A 19,426-nucleotide genomic window follows, 5' to 3' on the forward strand; every position below is an offset into this window, starting at 1 on the left:
ATTAAAAATTATTTTAAATAATTTTTTTTATCAAACATACTTATATCTTACTCATTTGTAGTTCATAAGTTATATTTGAAAACAACTATTAAATTTGATTTATAATTTATGAATTATGTTTTTATAAATTACTTGTGACAAAATGAGTTAAGCTAGAAGTATGACCAGTAAAAATTTACACAAAATATTGTTTTTTTAAAAAATAATTTAAGTTAAAATTTATAAATGAACCGTTTATTTTATTTTTTTAATTAAAGCAAAATTTTGACTTCGATTTATAATAAACTTCCAACTCAAGCCAAAAAGTCATCAAACTAGTTTTTATCACTTTTATTTTAATTAGAATTTTTTTTTTTTTTAAAAAAAAAAACAGATCAATTTTTTTTAAAAAAAAAATCATACTAAATTTAACCATCATATTAATTTTCACAAAAATACATGGCAAAAGTTTCTGCATGGCATCTAAGATCCAACAAACAAACAGTTTGCATAGGTTACTATCTCGTGCTATGCTACGAGTCTTACCATTTTTTTTTTAAAAAAAAAAAAACACAAAAAAAGCCTAGATGACAAAAAAAAAATCCAAGAACATGGATTCAAAAGATAAATTGATATGGTGATGTATTAGATCGATTTGGGTCAATCCTGATTAGCATATTAAACCTGTCACCCGGGTTTTAAGACCATAATAACCTTTTAAAAAGCAAATTGAAACCAATTAATCCTACAAAAATCAAAAAGAAACATGTAAAACCCTAGTTAAAATTTTCTAAATAGTAAAATATTAACCTGGAGATGGAATGAGTTAAATTAAATCAAAGATATAGAGTTAAATGAAAAGGAATGAAATTAAAAAAAAAAAAAAGAATATATAACACAAGTGCTAGAAAAGATAAAAGATAGGGACAAAAAAAAAGCTAAGGGGTCAATGTGTAATTACCTGAAAATATGACTATAAACCCCTAAAATTCTCTCTTTTAGCCATCTACAAAGAGAAGGAAAAAAAAAGGAGGGTTTTCAAATCTTTTATCACCAAAAATTAAGAGAAAATACAACAAAAGTAAAGGGATTTGAGTAAGAGTTAGGTTAAATAGTGAGGGAACAACATCTAGACAAGGATTAAAAGAGAAAAAGTGAAAGAAATTAGGAAAATTTGGATGGTGAAGGGCTGACTAAGAGGAGTAAAGAGATAGTATTAGAAATTTTTTAACTGGTTAAGAATTGAAGCTCACTTTATTACAAAGGGTTTTAAACTTGACTACAAAAGTTAGATTGATTGCAATTAGAAATTGATGTGTAAATTGCAAATTTTAGGTTAGGGTTCATGAATAAAAGTTGGGGGGGGATGAGAAATTGGCTTTGTTTAATGTAATTGAGATGAAAATGGATGAAAGCAACTCAAAATAATGAATAATTGAAGAAACAATCCTAGAGTTTTGAAGGGTATTAGTGTCGGCCATAAAAGGACCAAATTGAAAAAAATTCAAATCAATGCAAATGTTGTTTGATTATGTCTACTTTAGCAAGCGTTAAATATAAAGAATGCATGAAAAAAAAATGAAAAATATTGTGTTTTGAATTATAATGGAAAGTTAGTTAAACTTTGTGTAAAGAACATTTCAAATATTTAGGAATTATAGAGATTTTTATATTATGTTGAAATATTATAAATGAAGGAATGTAGAGAAAATTAATGTGTTTTTAATAAGAGAATTTTGATTATTTTAAAAAGAAAGTGTTAAAGAAATTAGTTGATTATTAAGACAATAAAGTAAATGATATCATAAATCACATATTTGAGAAACATTTGTATTCAATAAATTATTTTTTATTTTTATATTTAGCCCATGAGTCAAGGTTTGTTATGCAAACTAAGAGCACTAAAATTTACTAAGATTTAAAAGAGTTTTAAAAATGACTAAATATGAAAATAAAAAATAGTAGGATATGTGGCTAAATATAGTATTTGTCAACAGATAAAGTAAAACATTAGGGCTTTTATAACCACTAACAATAAAGAGACATCTTCATGGACTTTGTATTATGATTGTCTAAAGAGAAAAAAAAAAAAAAAGTAAAGACACCATTTGGTGATAGTATACAAATTAATTAAGTCTTGTTTTCTTTTTTCTATGAAGATGTCAAACTCAATCGATAAGTTGGCTAAATTGTATGTGAACGAAGTAATAACATTGCATGGGATACTTATGTGAATTGTTTTAGATCGTAACCCCAGGTTTATATCTTGTTTATAGTCAAATATACAATATGCCTTAGAAATGAGATTAAACTTTAGCACTACTTTTCACCCCTAAATGGATGGATAATTTGAAAGAACAATTCGGACCTTGGAGGATTTACCGCGAGCATATGTGTTACAGTTTGAAAGAAATTGAGAGAACAATTTGCCACTTATAGAATTCACCTACAATAACAATTATCAAATTATAATGGGAATGACTCCTTATAAGATTTTGTGTGGTCAGTGGTGTCGGAACACCTGTATATAAGGAAGAGGTAGGTGACAAGATGATATTTTAAAATGGTGAAAATTGCATTAGAAAAAGTGAGGATCATAAAAAATAGAATGAAAGCAACCTAGAATAGACAGAAGATTATACATAAATTAGAAGAAGACCTCTTGAGTTTAATGTCGAGGGTAAAGTGTTTTTAAAGGTCACTTCTTAAAAACACATTTTATGTTATGGCATAAAAGGAAAATTAGTACAAATATACATCAAACCTTAGCTTAAGGGTATTTTCTAAATATTAAAATATTAATCTAGAGATGAAATGGGTTAAATTAAATTAAAGATATAGATTTAAATGATAAGATATGAAATTAAAAGAAACAAAGGAGTGCATAGCAAGTGTTAGAAAAGAGAAAAGATTAGGAAAAAAAAAACTAAGGGTCAATGTGTAATCTAGAAAAAAAATAACTAACCTAGAAATATGACAATAAAAAGTCTAAAATTAACCGACAGTGTAATCCCCTTCTACAAATTCCTAACAACTTAGAGAAAAAATAAAAAGGCATTGGATTTTGGTTTGTTTTTCTCCCTGATAATGCAATGTTCAACAAACCTTAAGCTAACAAAATACCTCATGATGAAATTTAAGTCAATCAAGCAGAAAAGAAAAAGTAACTTCATTCATCAGGTGCAGTACAAATAATTCAAAACATCCCATTCAAACAACAATAACAATCCTACTCAGAACACCAACAAAGAAAGGAAAGTTCAAATATAACTTAGGCACCCTCAAACTTGCTTCCCTGAGCTTGAAAGGGCATATACTAAAGCCAACAACAGAACAGGTCCTGTAGGCTGAGCTGGACCACAAACAACTCTGGAAGCTGATGAAAAGAATAAAAAAAGAGAAAGTCAGCATTAGCCAAATTATTCCAAGCCATGCGAAGCCAATTACAATAAACAGACCAAAAGAAAGACACAAGGAAATAAAAGTTAGTCTGCAATCCCAGGTAAAAAAGCAAGGACTGCTCAACCAACAACACCAACAAAGGAAGAAAAGTTAAAATCAAACCTAGGCACCCTCAAGCCTGTTTCACTGCCCTTTAAAGGACGGTCCAAAGCCAACAAGCAGCACAGGTCCCGTAGGCTGAGCTGGACAATGAACAACACTGCAACCTGATGAATAGAAAAAAAGAAAAAAGAATATCAGGAGGAGCCAAATAATTTGAAGCCTTGCGAAGCCAATACCAATAGCAATAAACCAAACAAAGCAAGACACAAGGAAATAAAGGGTAAAAAACGATAGGCTGCTCGACAAACATTCTGATGAAAAAAGCTTAAAAAGAAAAAGCAAGAACATATTTTTAACCTAAGCTTTCTTTTAAACGTTAGACACAGAAAGCACCCAAAGCCAATGACTCTGAATCAGGACATAAGCCCTTATATATTGGTGACAAAGACGCAACTAGTATGGATGCTATGCCAAGATAAAAAATAATAATAATAAATAAATAAACAAAGCAAGACACTCTCGAACTGATTGAACAGGAACAGTCGAGTCCTGACATGCCAGAAAAGATTAATGTTAACTAAAGAAAAACTCTCCCCCCCGTAAAGGACAACACCAGAAGCATGCAGGCCTTAACGTGTATTAAATGGGTGTCTATTCACACAACTCAAAAACAATTAAATTCTCACTTTTTCTTGTCACAGTATAACGCCTCATTGACAACGCAGCAGCCAAGAGAATGGTTTTCAGGATTTTAGGCAGCTGCTATCCAACACACGCGTGCCAGGATTTAAGGATGAAAGTTATAGGCATTATGAAACTCTACTAACAAAAGCGTGGAGACAACTGCAATTCCTGTGACAGAAACAATGGCAGCCGAAACAATATTAAGCAGCTAAACCACAAGTTTAAGAAAAAAACAAACTGTGTTCCAAGCCCAACCAAACACAACAGAAGCTCTACCGATCAACATGTTCCCTAGCTCCAGCCCCAAAACACCTGAGTGATCCAACAACCCAGATAAAAAGCAATCGAAAACAACCGAAAAAGGCAATCCCACAGCTCAGCAAAACAGAGCTTCGAAGGCCTGAGAGTCCCTACAACCCAAAAAGGCAATCCCACAGCTCAGCAAAACAGAGCTTTGAAGGCCTGAAGAGTCCCTACAACCCAAAAAGGAAGTCACTGTTGTGGTGAACAGGAAATTGTCTCTACATCCCACCTTGATTCTCGAAGGCCCTTTAGTTTTTTTTCAATGTAATTTCGTAAAGGCCTAGCTTTCATCATTACGCAGCCGAAAAGATTATTCTCCACCACTCCGAAAGCAAAAATCAATTTTTCATAAACATTTCAGGTACAACTTTAGAAGCAGACCTGGTCAAGGCAGTGCACAGATGATAAAACTACAAGCGTAAAATACATCAGAAATTCAAACCGCATGAGAAACTACAAGATAAAAAACGAGCTTATACACGGATGATGCATTCAACTATTTACAAGATAAAATACATCAGAAATTCAAACCTCATGAGAAACTACAAGATAAAAAACGAGCTTATACACGGATGATGCATTCAACTATTTACAAGATAAAATACATCAGAAATTCAAACCGCATGAGAAACTACAAGATAAAAAACGAGCTTATACACAGATGATGCATTCAACTATTTACACCCGCAAATTCTGCAGCCAAAAAGTTAGCAACGCCCTGAGTTCTCATGAAAATAGTGTTCCAGAAAAGAAAAAAAAAAAAGGAACTATATACTACGGAAATGAAACTTAACGATATAAAGTACATAGATAAAACCACATGTCAATCATCATCTGATATACAGACCTCACTTGCTGGGTTTGTCAGCACACTATTCACACTATGTAGCATGCTAAGCTCTGGCTGGGTCAACTGGTTTGGGTTTGAAATCAAATTTGTTACTGGAGGAAAACTGCAGGGTTGAGTTGCAATTGTTTGATAACCTACATCCATTAACGAATCAAGTCCAGGGAGATGTGTGCTAGAAGGCGAGGCCCCCATGCTTTCACAACAATTTGTCGTAGTCTGAGGACCAGATTGTTGCACAGATGCTGGAGCTCGTGAAGGAATCTCAGAAAGCGTGGGAAAAGTTGAAGGTACTTGTTGACTTTGCATCCCATGTAGAAAGGAAGAAAGACCAGTTGTTGATATGGATGCTGAAGGTCTAAAAGGTTGCAGGTGTGGGGCAGGAGCTCGAATCCCACTACCAAGTTGGAGATTGTTTGTGATAGCAGAGATGGAACCAATATGTGGTGGTCTGGTAGGGGTGCCTGATAAAAGTGATGAGCAACGAACAACCTCTAGAGGTGGGGAGGGAGGGGAAAGTGAGGGACTTGTTTGATGACCATCTGCAGAAACACCAGATGAAGCAACAATAGGAGGCCTCTGAGCAGTGGGTTGAGATTGCCGAAGTAGCTGCTGCACAGCACTAGAGGTGATCTCTGCCAGGAAAGATAAGGTCAGGAGTTCACCAGCGATGACATAGTATACAAGCAAATATTGAAGGCAAACATTCATGCAATCGACAACTAAGTTTAGGTTCCCATCAATCAAGGATTAAATGCATTCCTAGTTATGTTTTCTTGACTCATCTTTTTCTTCAATTCCATATTTTCAATATAAGGAATATTACCCACCTTGCTGCTTGCCAAGGGTGCTAGATGCCCTACTATCCATGCACTTGGTCTTGAAAGCCTCAGCCAATATCTTGTTCATAAGAACTTTGTTTTGATTGTCATTCATCTCTTTCTTCTTACACTGGAAATCAGATTCTATCTCCTGAAGTTTAATATCATGTTTTTTATGAATTTGAGCTATAACCTCCACTATCTCCTTCTCGCAATCAGATTTCAACTGCAGCTTCTGCAAAATAGAAAATGATTTTTCATATAAAAGCAAAAACCCAAGGCATTTTTGAGCACCAAAATACAACTTGGAGAAAAGGAAACAAACTGTATCTTCATGGATCTTGATGATTTCTTCAGTTTCTTTGCTTAATCTATCCAACTCATTTTGAAGTGGCTCTTGAGACATAGATACAGGCATTCGCACAGCAAGTGTGGTTCCAGGACGATTGCTAATTCCAGGGGTAACAGGTGCAGCCCTCATGTTTGAAATATGCATCCCTGATCCACCAACAGCTATTGAGTCAATAGGTGAAAGTTGTGCAAATGAAGTTGCAGGATGTGAATCACTAGGAGTAGGAGAGCCAGTTGATAGTAACAATTCCAGCAGATGCTCAGTGACAAGTGCATCATTAGGAGATTGGCCAGAAGCTACAACAAGAGGTTGGGATGCTGAGGCATCAACTTGTTGAAAAGCAATCTGATTATCACAAACTTGTGCAACTCCATCTTGCAGTCTAGAGGATTCCGCTGGATGACTAGTATCTGAGGCTACAGCATGTATGCTGTCAATCTCTCGCTGAGTGCGGCTACCCTCCAATTCTGCACTAGTAGCAGTTTCAAACCCTCCTGATGGAAGCACTCCAGCCAGCTGATCAACTCCAGTACCGTTAGAAAAGGCTGTAACATAAACACCAGTGTTCTCTCCACCATTACTAGCACTCCCTTCTACAGGAGTTCCATGAACTCCTGATGGAACCTCCTCATCCTGCAGGCCAACTTCATTGGTTTGGGGCACTCCTAAAAGAACCTCTCCATTTTGCTGGTTGACTGCAATAATATTATCAGATTGAGAATCTTGATTAAGCATAGACACCAATCCATTCTGCTGATCTTCTTCAGTGGCATTATCAGATACCATAGCTGATTTTCCATCTTTCTCCATAACTCTGTTACCATGCTCAGCTTCCAAAGAAGCGGTTTCAGGCACATCCAACAGAACTTCTCTGCCATCCATGCATGAAGTTGTTCTGGCAGTACATCCTTCAGATGGTGAAGGATTTGCAGAAGCAGCATTCTCCAGGCCACCAGTGGAACTGACAATCTCAGTCACTCCCAAGGGAAATTCACTATCAGGCACCATTAATGCATCTCTATTAGGACTTTCAGATGATGATTTATGAATGGTATTCTCTGGGCCATCACTAGAGCTGATAGCCTCAAGGACTCTCACTGCAACCTGTGTAACAGGAATTTGTCCTTCACCTGAAGATGCATTCAAATAGACAATATTCTCTGAAACATTGCTCACACTTGCAGTCTGGGGCATTTCCAAAGGAACCTCTCTATCTAGCATGCTGGAACTAGCCCCGTCAAGCATTGGTTCAGATGCAGACAATACCCCAGAAAATACATCCTCATTCAAACTCACAGTTTCAAGAGCTTCCAATAGAACCTCTCCATCTGGCATGCTTTGGGCTCGTTCAGAAGTCTGTTCTTTGGAACAAGAATTCAAAGTTGCAGCGTTTTGTTGATCATATCTAGACTCATTTGCAAGTGGTTTATTTAATAATCCAGACAACTTCACTCCAATCCAATGAACCTTCCTCTCTTGCAACTTGTTCCTTGTAGCCAGTTGAAATTCCAAAACATTATTAAGTCGTATCTCCATCTTCCGTTTAAGCTCTCTGAACTCTTTTGCAAATACATTATCCAGTACCTTGAGTTTATCTGTTCTCATTGAACTATTACTGTGTAAATGAATAACAGCTGCCTCTGTTCTCTGTATAAGCTCAAGTTCTGCCTTTTCTTCCTCGTACTTTTTTTTTAACTCTTCCCTTTCTTCTCGTTGCCTCTGCAATAGCTTGTTCATCTGTTCATCACATTTCTCTTCAATGTTTTCTGAGTAATCTTTCTGTGTCAATCCTAGATGGGAAAGGGCCTGATCAAAGAAGAATTCTTGACTAGGTCTCAGGTTTTCAACCTCTATTCTAACCTTTTGCATGTTAGATTGTGTTGAGGGTGAAGGTCTTCCATTTGACTGATTTGTACTGAGATCTTTAGTTGAAAATTCTGCAGCTTTTGGAGAGCCGGCCAACTTAAAATTTCCTGTATGATAAAGAAATACTTTCTTCAGATATCGCAACTTTGAATAAACAAAATCTGCCTCATCCTTCGTGCAGCGAAAGTTCAAATGCTGTTTTGCCAGTGCAAGCGATTCTTTGCGATCAAGTTTGTACTTAATCATGGAAGCTGCAGTCCAACACTGCAATTTGAACAGCACAAAGTACAGTAGGCTGTTAGCAGAAGCACCAAATATAGAAATGCTCAGGCACAAAATATGTACGAATTAAAAAGCAGAGGCACCAGAAAGGGAGGCAGTACAGAAACATGGAGAGCGAGAGACCACTGGATTCAAGAATGTCAGAATCGAATTTCTTAAATCCAATTAGTAGGAAAAACAAAAAGAAAGCAATTCATCAACTATGTTCTTTCCTTCTCATGGAAAAAGTCCTACCAGTAGAATTTCAGTTTAATGTGTTTTAATTTTGTTCAAGGCCCTTTCAAAATGGAAAAGAATAATTTATCATCTGCATATTTTTCACTGACATTATTTTCATCTCTTTCCTGAAAGAAAAGATAGGAATTAAGAAACAAGACTGTACTTCCAAGTGCATTTTGAATTTCACATTTCTAATTGTCTTATTTCATGTTCATAATTCCTTTTATCTACGTCTTTCCTGGTAATCTTAAATAGAGGATGAAGAAGAATACAGAAGATTTTTTTATCTCCAAAATAATCAGATATGATAACTTCAATCCTTAATTCAGATCAAAAGCCCACACTATAATCCTTCACAAGTCATGGGCTTAGACCTAAAACAATCACCATATTCACAAAGAGAATGAACAGTGCATTCAGCAAAAGGCATACTAGCACATCAGGTTGGTTATCTAAAGATACAAATCCTTTCTGTTTCCTCAATATACGGATTAATATTTTAGGCTGCAAATCTTGTATCTGTTGCGACCCCTCCTCTTTGTAGTTCCTATGTACTACTGTTTTAGATCCAAGATGTCAATCTGACCCCAACAGGGGAAACAAAGCTTCAGCCCTGCTTGTTGACTTTTGAAACTCAGTTGATGTACACTTATAAAGACAACCATGGAAAATAAAGGAATGAACTGATTTGGCAAAGGCAGATAATTTAGAGATCTGTCAAATTCAAAACCAACTGTGAAGATATAAAAGTTATTGCAAATGGAATGAACATTTTAAAAACCTCCTCAACAAGACAGGCATGTTAAATATCTATGGTCCAAATTGATAAAGACATGGTAAGGCACAGTTTTTTAGTGGTGAATAACTGGTTAATCAGAGGGGAGGAATTTGCATCACAAGTAAATAAGTGATCAAACAGCAGGGAAATATCAGGAATAAAGGGCTCTAACCAAGGATATCAAAAATGCTTGCAATATGCTAGCTGGCTCTCTACTGACATGGTGATTATTCAGTACATATTCCAGAAATTGGTCAACCATGACCTTGACATCCTCCTGAAACAAAAGTGAAACATGTCAACATAATGACATTATAAAAGAAAGACCACAGCAAAAGCTTGAGATCAATGACCCAGAAACTTCCAACAAATTCGTAAGTCGAGAGTAGCAGAAAGCATACAAATATATCATTAAAGAAAAGGAACCCATCAAAAGCAGTGATTACTTGAAAGACAGAAATTTAATTTTCCCAGAAGTAAAGTGAGGTTAGAATTTGGTTGGTTGAATTCTGGTATGCAAAATAAAGCCAGAGATGGTTTTCTTTTATTCTTTCAAGTTTTCCTTTTTGCTTCTCACGTGTTACTTTGTCTTCTGGGAGGCAATCAAAAAGAGGAAGCAATGTTACAACATGGCCCGTGAGATTTGCCTCTCACAATCTGAAGGGAAACTTGAGGAGACAGGGCAAAGGTACCTGATCAATGTTATCAGAATTCTTAGATACATAAACTATAGGAAAAAAAAATCCATCTTCAAGGGAGGACAAGAGAGAAAATTTGTGATACCATTGAGACAAAAACCAATTTCAAGAACAATATTTTTGGAGATTATTCAATTTCAAATAGGAATTCAATGAAATTATAGTGTCCAACAACAATGCTCTCCAGGTTTTGGAAATTCATATTATCCTATTATGACCTCAAACACTTATTCGATATATTGACAGTTGTAAGGATCATTGCAAGGTTGATGCTTGCATGAACAAAAAGAAGTTAGTTTACAGGATTTTTTTCTTCTTTATTTGTATGCTTAAAATCAATTCTGAAAGCAACTCAAAGTACTAAGAATAGAGTGGATAGGCAGACCCAATATACCATATGGAAGACCCTGCTGCAAAATTCATTAACATGTGCTACATAAAGTAACTTCTTCAGAGGGATGAGATACATACTGGGAGTTGTAAAATTTCACTAAGTTTTTCTATCTCTGGCTTCAAAACGAGATGGAGACTCTTCCGAGAATAATGTAAATTCATTCTTTCATTATAATCAACCGCATTAGCTTTTGGTAGAAGTGATAATTTATTATTCAAATGGGTGAAGTTGGAAACATGATTTGCATCAGTTGTAGTAAGACAACCAGTTGAACTTGGCATGAATTGAGCCATGCTACACACTGGAGCTCCAGAAGTTCCTGCATGAATAGGAGACACTGTGAAAGTTGATTAAAGTAATTCAGCAATCCTCGCATTGTTAGGGCGGCAATATTCTGACAAGAGAACCAACCACCTGTGTATACAGGATAAGGAACAACACAAGTTGAATCAACAATGCAATTAGCCATTTACCTATTGGAGCAGCTTTTAGAGATGGTGAATTGGAGTTATCAATGGCCACTTTCTTGCGCTTCTTTACAACTTCATCAGCCTTGACTTCAGGGTTCTTCTGTATGTCATCAAAATATTGAACCCTTTTTCTGTTCCTCTGAAACAAACCAGAACTATATTTCCACTGTGGCTGTTTTCCCTTAAGTAACCTTTCCCAAAATACATGGGGCAGCTCTTCATCCAACAATTGAATTTTTGGCTCACCATGCAATGGAAGATTAGTAGTATAACTTCCTTGATTTTGTTTAACATTCAAAATTATAGAGTTAATTAGATTCTTGTCTTTTCCCTTCTGAGTTACTATGGTTAAGAACTCCTGCATAACATCTTTCATATGTGACTGCTCAAACAACATATTTCCACTGGAGGCAGGGTCATTGCCACAATTAAACTCTGACAATTTGTCAAACAGATATGAAACCCCCCACATCAGAAGCATGTGACAAGCACCCTGGTTTATCCTCTGTAAATTTCTATCAAGTGTCTTATCTTGCCTTGCAACAATTAAAACTCTTTCTTCCACAGTACAAGAAGAGTATAGACGAAATATATTTATCTGTTCAGACTCTGAATAAAGCGTTATTTTTTGCAGGTTCCTTATATCAGTATGTGGCTTCCAATCGCTGGCAAATATGATAACAGTATCCACAGATGAAAGTTTTATGCTGGGACTACAAGCACGGGTTTCTAATAAGAACACAAACCTCCCTTCCTGAAGATTGTTGAAGTTTTTCAAAGCTGCTTGCTTCCTTGAAGGGAGTACATGCCCATCAACACGTTCATAACAACCCTTGCCAAATCTTTGACTTATAAAGTCATCTAAAATATCTCCAACATTATCCTTTCCAGAACCTCCACTAGACTGTAAATCAAAACAAGTGAGTTATGTAAGAAAAATACGCACAGAATAATTTGACTAAGAACAAAAATATATCAGGCAAGAACAAACATCGAAAAGAGAGGAATAGTAAAACAAATAACAGGCTGTTCACAAAGGTAAGCAAGATCACTAATCATAGGAATCTTTCCAGATATCATAATGATCATGTGCAAGGACTTGAAATCATTCTCAATATCCAAAAATTTAGCAAACATTTCATATTTAATTAAGATCAGTGAAAATGGAGCCCTTTTGACATGACTTTTTTGTTTAAACTATACTTGATAGTTTAGATAGAGGAATCAGTGAAAAATGGTCTTTACAGGAGATTCAGTGCATGCATTAGATTTGCATCCTGATTCTTTATGTCGAGGAATTCAATGTTTACCTCATATTGCAAGGCTCAACAATGCTTGACTCAGGCAGGCCTTATTCAAATCTTCCAAGGGATGATCATCGAAAAACTAATTTAGATTTGCATCATAGCTCAGCAAGAGTAATGAAATAGATTTATGATCTGCTATTAAAACACAACAAATGATCTATTACATGATATTTTGAACCATCTATTCTATCCATTCAAATGTTGAAAACTTTACAGTAGACACGGTTTACAAGTATGCATTGAGGATATTGCATGTATATTCATGAGAATCTATGATATTTATAGATAATTAAAAAAATTAAGAAAGGACTTCATTAAACATAAATCTGAAAATATTATTCATAAAGCTTCTAATACATTAATTCCAAAATAAATTAAAAAGTTGAACAAATTAAATTAAGATTACATGACCCATGAGTCATGACTAATAAAAGGATACGGACAAAAAGTTGAAGCTCAATTTAACATTAATTTGAAAAAACTAATCACAAAAACTTATTAAAAATCCTGTACAGAATAAATAAATAATTTCTCAAACTCAGGATTAGGCATGCACCAATCTAACAGATTACAACTACAGAATATGCAACATAATCTTGCTAATTCTAAGTTTCTTAAAAAATATTGTGGGGGAAATGTAAAGATGTTGAGATTTATTACCTTCATCTTCAAATAAACAGTTGGTTCTTATTAGTAGAAGCAAAATTTGAAGACTGAAGCTTGATCTAGTTGAAAATACTTAAAAGAAATGAGTGTGTGTGTGTGTGTGTGGAAATGTAAACGGTTGAAGATGATTGTCAGTCACCAAAAGAAAAAATTTGGACAAAAAACTAGGTTTTTATAGCATAACAGCTGATATCATTATGTAACACAGCGAAAGAGTTGTAATGGAGTGAAATGAAAAATAAACATAGCTGGCCAAAAAACCACTTGTGAAAACCGTAACAGTTTTTCATGACATTTAGAATTTATTTGGTTAGTGTCATAGAACAAAAAAGATAGAAACAAAAGGGACAAAAAAAAATTGGTTGGAGGGACAAAGACATATAATAAATGTCTCTATGATAATTTTGGAGTGAATTTATGTCCTTTTAAAACTGGAGGCACATGGGAAAATGCCCCCTCTCCACTGTTCTCTCCATTGTCTTCATCATAACCAAATGCTACCTTAGAGATGACAATTTAACCCAAACCTGATAAATAAAAACTTGAACCAATCCGAGTGGGTGGGTTTGTTTTGGATAGTTTTTTTTATTCAATAGGTAATGAATAAGATATGAAAATTGTCAAACCCAACCCGAAACCTAATCCAAGTCTGATCCAAAATATATACATTAATATTATGTAGAACATTAATAGTTTTTTAATCTAAAATAATATATAAGTATACCCGATATTAACATTATACAAATATATATGTATGACATTTATAATTTCATCTTTTGAGTACTATATATCTAATAAATAGCACTCGCAACAAGATAAATAGGAGGATATAGATATCTAAATTTCTTACTTGATGGGTAAGTAATAGGCATTATATAGATATAGAATAAACCCGATCCATGGATACCAATGATATTCTGTTTTGAAAGACCAGTTCAAGTAATTTCCATAAAGCAATCAGCATGGTTATTTGCATACTCTCTCTCAAAGAAATTATGGAACATAATGAGAAACTGAAAGCCCGTTTCTTGGAGGAAAGTCAATGTAAGAACCTTGTCTGGTACTCCAATACAGAAAATAACACTGTCCCAAACCAATGGACATAAATATTCAAAGCAATCATAAAAGCAACTAACAATGATTTTGAGCGTGTATAATTGAGACTTTAAAGAAAAAACTTGTGCAAAAAAAGATATTTTGCAAACAAAAATGATATCAGATCATGAATCATGTACCTGAAAAAGAACTAGCACTCTTAATCCCCTCTCTTTTATGTTGAAAAGCATTGCATCCAGGAGTTGTAGCTTGCCACTAGCTTTTATTCCAATATCTAAAATGTCAGCTTCTTTACTGTCTTTTGTTAATGAAATTTGTAGCGATGGATCCATGATGTAGGGATGATCACAGCACTGTCCACAATTACCATGCATACATCACTTGCTATTGGAAAAGCACAAGTACAACATCTACCTTATATCTCGTTAGCAACTGGTAAACATATCAAAATTCTAACAGATACAAAAATCCTATTGATCCAATCAATGAGCAACAAATCTCCATGATTAAAGATATTGTCAGAGTCCCAATCCACAAGTTTACCCAAAAATATTTATTAATCATGGTTTGTGGTAATTCCTAATGAAGAAACTGGATATACCAGATTATGATTATGAATTTTAATGCCAAGGCCTTCACAGATGTAAAACAAAATCATATGAATGAATGCAGTCGGAGGTGAAACAAATAATAGATTTCACATTGTTAAAGAGTCAAAAAATCACCAAATGAAGTTGATATAAAAGGCATATCAGTCCTACCTTTCGAACAGAAATAAGAATATCATGTAGGGAACCAGCAAGATCATTCTTTGAGGATGAGCAAAGTAATAGGGAGTTCGAAAGTAGAATGGCACAATACTGCTCAAGCTGCATGATGGATAACTGTACAGGAACCCAGTACTCTTTAAGTCTTGAGGAATCTGGTTTGCAACCATTTGCAATGTATTGGGACAGCCTTTCCTTAAAAATGCCAGTCTTATGGCTGGAATCAATCACCAAGCATTCACTACCATCCGGATCACTCTGATGAACAAGCAGAGACAGCAAGTGCTCAGTGATGCCAACCTGCAAATCCAGTGCATGAATGACTGTGAAAGCAAGAATAAAGCATATGGGGAACACAAAGAGAAAAACAAATGCACCCACCTTAAGCTGACCATTTACAAGGAGAAGCCGCATAGCGGTGCTTAGCAGCTTAATTTGTTTAAAATGTGAATATATTCTGGAGCGTTGACACTCATCAACTATTATGGCTTCCCATTTCATAGATTCAAGCATATTTAGATCCTGCAGATCCATATAGAGGTCAATATAAATGCCTCAGCAAATCAACAAATAAGAATCTGCATATGTGGCAATAGTTTTTTCATAAGCAAGTAGAGTAGCATAGAACTCTCTTTCCTGTTTTCTTTTCTTTCTCTATCACAACAGATTCCATGAATAAATCCTCTTGCATGTCAAACTATAGAAGCAGCATGCACTATGATAATCAAATCCACGCAAATCAGTTGGTTATTTTATCCCAAGGACGACTTAATAAGCAATCAAAATCAACATGAGAACTGATATCCCACATAATCATGCATTCTGACCTCGATAATAACTTCTGGTGAGGTTATCAGTATTTGAAACATAATGCAACCTCCTTCACTGTAAAACTCCAGTGTCCTAATACTTTTCCGTATGTCTTTGTTTCCATGATAAACCACAGCATATAGAGATGGCGCCAAACGAAATAGCCCTTCTTCCCATGAATGAAGTGCAGCAGAAGTCGTGATGATAAGAAATGGCCAAGTGGCATTGGATGATATTGACAAAATAAAATAAATCACCTTTGCAATTTGTTCCTGCAAAAAACACATCATAGCCATTTACATTAATTCCTAAGACAGATCTTGAACAACTATTATGTTAGTTCAACCACAAACAAAGGTTAATCAACAACCTAATGATCATCCAGACCTTGTATGATAGAGTGTGGAACCACAATAGCATGGCAAAATTGAAAGGTGCCAATAAAAGGGGTTAGGTGCAAATCATAAAGAATAGAAACTTCTAACATGCTAAATCTTTAAGTTACAGACAAAGGAATATGACAAAGTTCATTTATATAAAAACATACATAGTATAGACAACAATATCATTAGACTGCATTTTCACAATGTCTTTTAACTAACAGTTGATCATTTGATCACCATCAAGGTTGCACCATCCATTCATTGGTCCGTTACAGATATGAAGTAAAAGATTCACTGGCAAGCCTAGAACAAAGAGTAACTGATCACACACCTGATCATCAATAAGAACAGCATTCTCTCCCCTGTGCCAGCACTCTAAAAGATAGTTAACAAAGTCCAGATGATTATTATCAAACTCAGGTGAACCTCCAGCTGACAACTGCAACAATTTAACCAATGAAACCTTTTTCATCTCGAGTTTCTGCTGGCAACTAATTTCAAACCAACATAACAGGATTTATAGACATATAAGAGAATTAACAGCACATGCCATGAACTAAAGATTTATCAGAACAGAAAATTATTTTCCAACGTCTCTTTCACAGGTTCACCTACAACGGAATTTCCTAACATTTTTTTCTCAGAATCTTTCAAAATGCACTCTTCAATCAATTCATCTACCTCCCTCTGACTGCAGTCACCACCCCCATCAATGTTCTCAGAAGCACCAGCTCTGAGATTGCTGCAATATCCTTGAGATGACTTAGCCTTCTTGTTCTTCGTCTCCTCACAAAAACCTAGCAAGTCCAGCAGAAAAGTACAAGAATGATTAAAGAAATAACTTGATTGACGCTGGATTGAAAGAATAAAAGCCTGCTTGCACTGTTCATGACATCATTAAATGCTGCAGATTTTGCAATAAATTTACTAGTCATGAAAAAGGATTTGAAACAACTTATGAATGGAAAGTAAGATAGAATGAAGAAAAATTACTAGGCTACCTTCCAGATTAGCTTTCTTCTGTTGCTGTTTGAACAATGACCTGTAAACACGAGCATCAGTTATCTTTGTTTCAACCTGAACAGCTTTGATAATATGTTTCTCACTGTGGCCGATTTCATTAGTTTCAAGAGTCAACAGTTTCACACTCTTCTCTTTCCTGTGCTTTTTTTTCATAACTGATGAGCCCAAGCTTTTACCAGACTTCTTTGAACCAAAAGAACTGGTTGATGACTGATTCTTACCCCTCTTAGACCTTCTCAAAAGACTCGACATGCTTTGCTTCTCAACGCTCCCGGATTTCCTCATGACTGCAGGAGTTGTAGGGGTCCGATTCTCAAGACGTTCAGACTTCCTGGTACTTGAAGGGCTTGGAGCCATGCTTTTCTTTGATGATGTTTCTCTGGCTGACCTTCTCAGAGCCGATGTATCAGGCGCACTACCTCAACTAGATGATGATCTGCTGACAATGTTTTTCCCTTTTTGAACCATTGGTTTCCTCATCCTTAGCTTTGCAACTAGCTTTAGTATCATTTGCCATCCTTCAAGCTGTAAACCACAGAAAATTATATAAGATTCTATTGAACCAGGCGATGCTTAATAATGATGTTTCAACAAGCAACCAAGAAAAATAAATTCGAGCATCCCTACATGGCTAAGAAGTCCTATCTTTCCTTGTGTTATTCAAAACTTTACTAGAATTCCAAGCAATCTTATAAAGGGCACACCTGTTCGCCGCAATATCTCGTATCACTCCAATAGGCCGGATCCTTTAAGCTGCCTCACTCATCCTGTGCAACACATGAAGGCACGAAAATGTTACAAAACGAAAATATTATACCAACTTCTGAGAATTTCAAAACACAATATCTTTAATTAACCAAAAAAACACAATCAAAATCAATCAAAGGATCAGAAAATATCTAATGCTGTAAATTTAAAAATTTCGCAAAGTATGTGTGTGTGTGTGTGTGTTCTGCTTCAGACCCCTCATCAAGAACCAAAAGGCATGTGTGTGTAATGCTAAAACAAAAGAGAAAACCTAATTCAACAAATTAAAAAACTTAGTGCAAATAACCACATTGCAAGTCAGTACAATGCCATTCAGAATCATTAAACCATATGCCCTAATTTACTGCACGAAGGAAAACAAAAGAAAAAGGGCAGTACCAAAATCTTCAGCAATCACACCAACGTTACCTAAACGAAACCCTATTGCACTGAAAATATTACGTTCTTTTGAAGTTAGATTATGAAACTTAAGAGGAGGAGTAGAAGAAGAAGGGATTAGTGAGATTAGAATTCCAATTTATCCTTGTGAGAATCTTGAGAGTGAGGTTTTTAGTGTCCTGACAGTGAAAAATATAGAGTGTGAAAAATATAGAGAGTGAGGTTTTTTAAAATTTAATTAAAAAAACTCATTTTAGTTAAAAAAAACAAATAATTTTTTACTTTTTTTAAGTAAAAAAAAAAAACATGAACAAATACAATTTTTTTTTCTTTATATACGAACATCTTCTTAAAAATGTTAAATATTAAATACTTTTATACATTTTTAAAATTTATCATAAACTTAATTTTTATTATAAATTTAATATAAAAGATTCCTTTTTTAAAGTTAACAAGATGATTTTTTTTATTGTTCTTAATTTGAATTAAATAAAATTAATATTCTAAAATTAGATTATCATAAATACAAAATATAATAAAATAATTATTACAAATTTTTATTTTGATTTTTTTTTTATAAAATAGTTGTAAATTCAATAAATGAACATGTTTTAAATTTTTTCAAGAAAAAATTAAAAATTAAAAAATAAAAAATATATTTTTTTAGTGAATCCACACTTTGATTTGATAAATGGTGAGTAAAGTTAAAATTTAAATAATAGTTAATACTTATTCAAATAAAAAATATATATTTTAATTTAGTAAATATAAATTTAAACAACGTAAAATAGAAAAATATTACATTGAGCTAGAAAAAATTTTATTTTTATGTATTTTTTTTATATCCATTTCTTTTTTTTTTAAAATTCCTCAAATTGATATCATAAAAAATAAAGTTTAATGTTAAAGAATAAATACTAATTTGATATTTTAAATTTTTTTATTTTTTTTTCCTTTTACAATTTTTTATCTTCATTTAAAGATATTTATTTCATTTTAATATTATAAAATTAGTATATATTAATCTTGTAATAAAATAAATAAATAAATTCGTTTTTGTTTTATGTCTGG

The 19,426-nt window shown here is 34.2% G+C and overlaps 1 protein-coding gene across 6 annotated transcripts; it reads right to left on the reverse strand.

Moving 5' to 3' along the window:
• Window positions 1-5,107: 5,107 nt before the first annotated feature.
• LOC118038753 (uncharacterized) lies at window positions 5,108-18,542 on the reverse strand. 6 transcript variants are annotated; one of them, XM_035045161.2, is made up of 15 exons: window positions 18,356-18,542; window positions 17,914-17,976; window positions 17,188-17,734; window positions 16,802-16,983; window positions 16,518-16,625; window positions 15,821-16,075; window positions 15,375-15,515; window positions 14,988-15,293; window positions 14,406-14,579; window positions 11,201-12,101; window positions 10,805-11,046; window positions 9,808-9,912; window positions 6,464-8,620; window positions 6,148-6,373; window positions 5,108-5,952 (listed from the first exon to the last, which is right to left on the reverse strand). In XM_035045161.2, the coding sequence occupies exons 3-15, from the start codon at window positions 17,564-17,566 to the stop codon at window positions 5,294-5,296; spliced, it is 5,835 nt and encodes a 1,944-aa protein (XP_034901052.1). In that variant the 5' UTR covers window positions 17,567-17,734; window positions 17,914-17,976; window positions 18,356-18,542; the 3' UTR covers window positions 5,108-5,293. The 6 variants fall into 6 exon arrangements, with proteins under 6 accessions (XP_034901052.1, XP_073264634.1, XP_073264631.1 ...); XM_073408533.1 differs by having other exon boundaries at window positions 6,148-8,620; window positions 16,868-16,983; XM_073408530.1 differs by having other exon boundaries at window positions 6,148-8,620.
• Window positions 18,543-19,426: the final 884 nt, after the last annotated feature.

This window comes from Populus alba, chromosome 4 (genome assembly GCF_005239225.2).
Source record: "Populus alba chromosome 4, ASM523922v2, whole genome shotgun sequence".
NCBI lineage: Eukaryota > Viridiplantae > Streptophyta > Magnoliopsida > Malpighiales > Salicaceae > Populus > Populus alba.

Excerpts from the sequence above, each read along its gene's own strand:
- LOC118038753 (XM_073408530.1), bottom strand. The coding sequence starts at position 17,566 with ATGGCTCCAAGCCCTTCAAGTACCAGGAAGTCTGAACGTCTTGAGAAT. Across the intron at positions 15,294-15,374 it reads TTGTAAATGGTCAGCTTAAG|GTTGGCATCACTGAGCACTT; the intron begins GTGGGTGCATTT and ends CTGGATTTGCAG. Across the intron at positions 12,102-14,405 it reads GAGTGCTAGTTCTTTTTCAG|TCTAGTGGAGGTTCTGGAAA; the intron begins GTACATGATTCA and ends TTTGATTTACAG.